Genomic DNA, 6,061 nt, shown 5'->3' with positions numbered 1-6,061 from the left:
AAGTGCTTTACATGATTAAAATATAGGAAAATAAAACAGAATAAAAGCAGGTTGGAATAAAATGTAGAAACAAAAATAGAACATTAAAAACAGTTGGACTAAAAAAAATATTAAGTGGCTAAAACGGCATCCTGTAGTGTTTTTTTTCTTTTTTCTAACTGTAGTAACAGCATCCTTTGACTAAATGTTTTTTAGTTTTCCCACAACACATGAAAACAACCCAGAAATGTCCAAAAAGAAAAAGTGTGATAAAAGCGTAACTCACCCCAATATCAACTTTTGTTGCAGATAAGATGTAAAAACTGGGCCTAAGGGGCTATTTTTATGTTATTGTTACTTTTTTTATATTTCTATGAATTGAAATGAAATTCTGAAATCAAAAGTATCATCTATACAGGTGCAACCCGCCCTTTTAATGACTTCATCATGCCATGAACTTAAATCTGCTGCAATCTTATTTAAATCATCGGACATTTATAACAAATTGTTGGATTTTACCGCATTTATCCCTTAATAGTTGCTTATTTTACAGCAAACGGCGCATTAGTCTCTGAAGCTGCGCCTCAACAGCAGCACCGCACCGTCTCCGGACTGAACGGTCGTCTTAAATCTCCATGTGGAAGCGTGGCATCTCCTCGCCTTGCTCCTTCCCCGACTCCGCCCGCTCCATCGGCCCCGCCGAGGCCGCCGCCATGATGGCGTTCAGCCGCGTTAGAGACAGGGAGCGCTGCTTGAGTCTGGGCGCAGGTACTGGCGGCTCGGGGGCCGGATCCGGGAGGTGGCCGTACATCTGGCCGTCCTCGTCGTACTGGTACAAACGGATGACCCGGCCGCGGCGGCGGGGAGAACAAGACGCCGCCTCGTCGGCCGTCTCCTCCTCTGTGGTGTCGCGCTCGTTTTTAATGCTTCTCCCGTCGTCTGTTTCTGGAGGTGCGTGCTCCAACTCCTCACACTCAACCGTTTTTGGTCCTCCATCCTCTTCGTCACTCGTCTCCTCCTCCTCCTCTCCACTGCTATGCTCCCCTGCTACGTCCACCTTCTCTTTGCTCGCCTCTCCGTCCTCCACCTGTCTGTCCTCCGTCTCACTCCCTTCACCTTCTAGTGAGTAGAAAGAGAGTCTCGTCTCTTCCTCCTCCTTTGCCTCACCGTCGCCCCCTCCGTCTGTCTCCTCCGCTCGGTTGTAATCACATCCCTCTAAGTACGCCGCGCCCTCCGGTTCTGCCTCGTCTTTCTGGCGGAAGCTTCTCTTGGGTTTGGCGGGCGGAGACGGGGTTGTGAGTGGATCTGGCGCCTCTGAAGTTCTGCGGGCCGGAGAGAATTGCCGCGTCGGCACCTTCTCAAAGGTCCGGGTGTCGTCCACGGGTGGCCGGGTGGTCATGGTTAACCCAGAGTCGTCTGGGACGTCAGGTTGGCGGCGGCGCTGCTTTGGTGACAGCCTCATGCTGATTGCCTGTAGACATCTGGAAGGAATCAGTGTTTGAGTCGGTAGATGCTTTGAGTATCGCTAGGCGTCATCGTTCCTGGTGCCGCTTCAGCACATAATTACGGCTGAAAAGCTGCAGAAGAAGTTTCATGTTTAGGAACACTTACTGATTCTGAGACCCGTAGAACCACCTTTAGCAGCATTTACTTGAAGATTTGGTTTTAATCAGTCAGAAATCAGGAATATTGGCCTCATCTTGTCTACCTTTTTGTGACGCGGGTGGAGTGAAGCAGTCAGTAACGCTAGTACTATTTACTGTTACATTGCTTCACGTGTACTGTGTGTAACACATGCAAATGTACGTGCCTTCATATGTTTTGCTTTGTGTAACGGAGAGCTTCAGCGGTTCACTACGTTTTTTGTAGCTCTATATTCGAAAAGCCGTGGGCCTGGATTGTCGTTGCATTATGACGTACGAGTTGAAGGCTCTCCTAAATTGGCACAGCAGGCCAAAGCTCCTTTACTTCCCACATTTGACCCTGTCAAAGGGTCTCTAAAAGTAGAATGGGAGGCAGATCCTTTAGCTATCAGGCTCCTCTCCTGTGGAACCAACTCCCAGTTTTGGTCCGTGAGGCAGACACCCCGTCTACTTTTAAGACTAATCTTAAAACGTTCCTTTTTTGACAAAGCTTCTAGTCAGAGTGGCTCATGTTACCCTGAGCTACCTCTATAGTTATGCTGCTATAGGCTTAGGCTACTGGAGGACATCAGGATCTATTTCTCTCTCTCTGCTGAGTTCTCCTACTGCTCTCCAATCTGCATTGTTTGTTGTTATTTCAGCTTTTGACTTTGTGTTCTCTGTCATTTTTCTCTCGTTAGAAGGTACACCTGGTCTGGCGTTCTGTTAGCTGTGACATCATCAGGGGAGGCAGATCATCCACTATTACCATCTAACATAGAAAGTACTCCTGGGTCAATGTGAGCTTCTGTGCTTTCTGTGTCTCTGCTCTGTCTTCTCTAAGCCCCAGTGGGTGGAGGCAGATGAGCGTTCACACTGAGCCTGGTTCTGCTGGAGGTTCTCCTCCCTGTTAAAGGGGAGTTTTCCTCTCCACTGTCGCTTCATGCATGCTCAGTATGGGGGATTGCTGCAAAGCCATCAACAATGCAGACGACTGTCCACTGTGGCTCTACGCTCTTTCAGGAGGAGTGAATGCTGCTTGAAGAGACTTGATGCAACCTGCTGGGTTTCCTTAGAGAGGAAACTTTCTCACCAACCTGGAGGATCTGATGGAATCTGACTTTGGAAAGAGCCTTGAGATGACGTGTATCATGAATTGGCGCTATATGACTAAAATTGAATTGAAAGGTCAAGGAACAGGAGCTAGGAGCTATAATTTTGGAACGGCGCCACTGCCTTGTATTAGATTAATTACAGTGGTGTCATCTGCAAACTTCAGGAGTTTCACAGTCAACCATTCTGCCTTTTAGCGCAGCGTTATCACAAACCTATCAGTATGCTCTCGGGTTTTAGAAAGACTCATTAGAGGTGTTGATCCGTTAATTAGGGGCTTAATTGGCAGTATCTTGGATTTTTAAAAATCGCATGGAAGAAGAAAGGTTGTACTTAGTTTTTTTCCATGACAGTGTGCAGATTCTACTGAACTTTTGTCCTTCAATCAACTCCTTTTTAAGAGAAGTTTATTTTTTCTGTCCTGCATCGCTGTGGTCTTAAATCCTACAGGTGTTGGCTCACAGCTTAAATTTCTAAGATAATATAACTGCATGCTCTCTGTTTCAAAGCACTCTGAACTGAAACTAGTTCTACTTTTATTACATAAACTGCGTCACTTTAAATCAAACCGATATATTGACTGTAAACAAGAGAAATTGCTTGAGGTGTATGCTGCCCTCGTCTGTCAGAAAAATGTTTCCTTTTGGCCAAATCTGAAGGAAAACATGTCAACACACCAAATGATCACATAAGATGTTTTAAACCCACCTGAGGACAGGAGTTCGTGACAGAGCTCCAGCGCTGAATCCGACCACAAACGTCAGCAGCACCGATGCGGCCACGGCTCCTGCAAAGATCCCGTCTGAAACCACGGCTTCCCTCTCAGCTGGAAAACCCGTGTTCCTCCTGAACCTGCTAGCAGAACAGCCGTCGCCTCGCTGCCCGTCCTCCATGTTGCCCGGACCCACATGAAGCTCGTAAGGCCACAGCGTGGATCCCTGCTGGTGGCGCCGGACGCAGTAGTACAGTCCGCTGTGCTGGACGCTGGAGTTTGGGATAACAAGGTTCCCATCATGGTCCATAAACACAGTGTCCAGATGAGGCTGTGAACCAGAACCCTGGAGGTCACCAAATGGGGTGTGCCAGAACTGGACCACACCTGCAACACAAGCAGTTGCAGATGAAGAGTTGCTTCGCTGCACATTTTAAAATAGTAAAAACTCAATGAGGCGTAACGTTGAAGCTGGTGGCATTTACATCTGCATGCTGCCATAAATTATACGAGCACAACAATAGTATAATATTATTATTGTAATATTCAAAAAAATTTCTGAAGCTTGTTAAAAGGGTTTCCATTTTTTTTACTTTCACTGCGTTTTCTCTCCTTTTCAGTCCAGTCCAATTTAGAGTAAAATTAAAAATAAATAAATGTGATGATTTAAATAAAACACATCACGTACATCTTTAGAAATTACAAAACAGAAAATTGTTCATTAATAACACTTCAGTAAATAAATTATGTATAATTCTCAGTATTTAAGCAGTTCATAGTACTGTTGTGCAGCACTTTTGTTTAAAAAAAATCCATCAAATGGGCGGAGCTAAAACTGCTAGACTCATGGTGATTGGTCAGCAGTTTAATAAACAAGCTATGTGTTTAAGTCTCTTCTGGATTAACTGTAGCAAAAAATAAAATGTACATGACCATTTAAAATAACCGTTTTTATTTAATGTATTCAACGTTTCTGATTTTTTTTTTTCTGGGAGCAAGAACACAAAACTTTAGGCTCAGATCTTCTGGACCAGAAGTGGTGCTGTGCAACAAAGGTCAAGAGGAAAAATAAATAAAGACATAAGATTAAAATATTACAAAAACACATGATACCAGATTTTAAAATAAAACCAAGGGTGGCCTTGGTTCTGAACTGAAACGGATCAGTGAAGAAACAGAAGCCATCTTTTCTAAATGTGAATCTTCAGAACTATATACTCCCTCTTAAACTTCATTATTCAAAGATTCAACAGATAAATGGGAAAAGGCTGAAAGATGGATCTTTAAAACGGGTTTGTGTCATTGCTTGACGTTAAAGAGGCTTTTTATGCCTGGATGATTCATGGCTCAGTTAAAAGTCTAGGTAGTAAAAATCCTCCAGCAGGCGACAGATTTTTTATTCCCGCACTGACACTGAAGGTTGTTGGTGAAAATGATCAACTGAAATGCTCACCTTGGAGTTTTCCGTCTCCACAGGCTAAAATCATCTCTTGCAGTGGTTCACCTTTGAGCCTGCAGGTAGACGGAAAAGTCACCGAGCTTCCCGGAGTCACTGAGCCGGTCAGAAACGCTATGAAGGGTAACCAGCGGGTAAACATGGTGGAGCTGCAGGGGGAACAAAGTCAGCAGGATTTTTATGTTCTGCCCTCAGCGGTGCGGTCCCAGCCGGCGTACTGGTTATTTCACACACACACACAAAAAGGTACTTTTAAAACTACATATTTATGGTCACGTTAAAATTAGAGTACATTGTTCCAATTTTAGCATGTAAGCTTTTGATTCCTTCTCGTTCTGCTGCCTTCAAGAAGAACAAAAAGGTAATTACTGCAACTTTAAGCTCAAGTTTAAAACTGAAAGGGTCTGTCTATATCTCAACATTTTGATCCATGATTTTAAATCATAATGTGTCAAACAGGCATCATTCATCAGCTCACCAGCAGTGCCTCATGTTTACCTCGTTTCTTCTACTCACAGACGGCTGTTTTATTCCTCCTCTTGTTCTCTGATTGTGGCGTTTCTGTTAAAGTTTCCTCCGGCTGAGTGTAAAGAGCAGTTTCTCACATGACACTTGGAGATGTTTTCTCTAAAGATGTTAAAGATTAATAGCATCAGCTGATATTTCTGGACAGCAGAAGCGGGGCTGAACACAGTGACAGGTTAAAGCACTGCAGATAAGATCATTTTAAGAGCCGTCGCCCTCCTGCTGGTCCTACAGTGAGGAATCCTGAAGCATGAGATGGCTTTTCAGCCATGTTACACATTCTGAGGAACAGTTATTACCAACGTCCATTCACGATCAGCTCGGTTCATTGACGCAGTGAATGAACCAGTTAGTCAGGGTAGAACCTCAAATCATGCAGTCGAGATTCCCACATTTAGAGAAATCGCATAGGTCAGCGCCTTCCAGAGTGCAATGGCTGAGCCTCACCATGGGAGAACACATTTAAATTTTTCAAAGGTTTTTCTCCATGTTGTCTTAAGACAACATGAAAGGCACCTATAAGGGCAAGACAGAGATATAGATATAGAGAGAGAGAGAGAGAGAGAGAGAGATATAGAGAGAGAGAGATAGATAGAGAGATAGATAGAGAGACACAGACAGACACAGAGAGAGAGATAGATAGAGAGACACAGA

General features: G+C 44.3%; 1 protein-coding gene across 2 annotated transcripts; it reads right to left on the bottom strand.

Moving 5' to 3' along the window:
• Positions 1-475: 475 nt before the first annotated feature.
• Positions 476-5,766, bottom strand: LOC118566814. 2 transcript variants are annotated; one of them, XM_036150299.1, is made up of 4 exons: positions 5,361-5,766; positions 4,880-5,031; positions 3,423-3,813; positions 476-1,460 (listed from the first exon to the last, which is right to left on the bottom strand). In XM_036150299.1, the coding sequence occupies exons 1-4, from the start codon at positions 5,372-5,374 to the stop codon at positions 605-607; spliced, it is 1,413 nt and encodes a 470-aa protein (XP_036006192.1). In that variant the 5' UTR covers positions 5,375-5,766; the 3' UTR covers positions 476-604. The 2 variants fall into 2 exon arrangements, with proteins under 2 accessions (XP_036006192.1, XP_036006193.1); XM_036150300.1 differs by having other exon boundaries at positions 5,381-5,766.
• Between the last annotated feature and the right edge of the window lie 295 nt (positions 5,767-6,061).

This window comes from Fundulus heteroclitus, chromosome 18 (genome assembly GCF_011125445.2).
Source record: "Fundulus heteroclitus isolate FHET01 chromosome 18, MU-UCD_Fhet_4.1, whole genome shotgun sequence".
Classification (NCBI taxonomy): Eukaryota; Metazoa; Chordata; class Actinopteri; order Cyprinodontiformes; family Fundulidae; genus Fundulus; species Fundulus heteroclitus.
The sequence above is the reverse complement of the archived record's forward strand: the minus strand, read 5'-3'. Positions and strand labels throughout refer to the sequence as shown.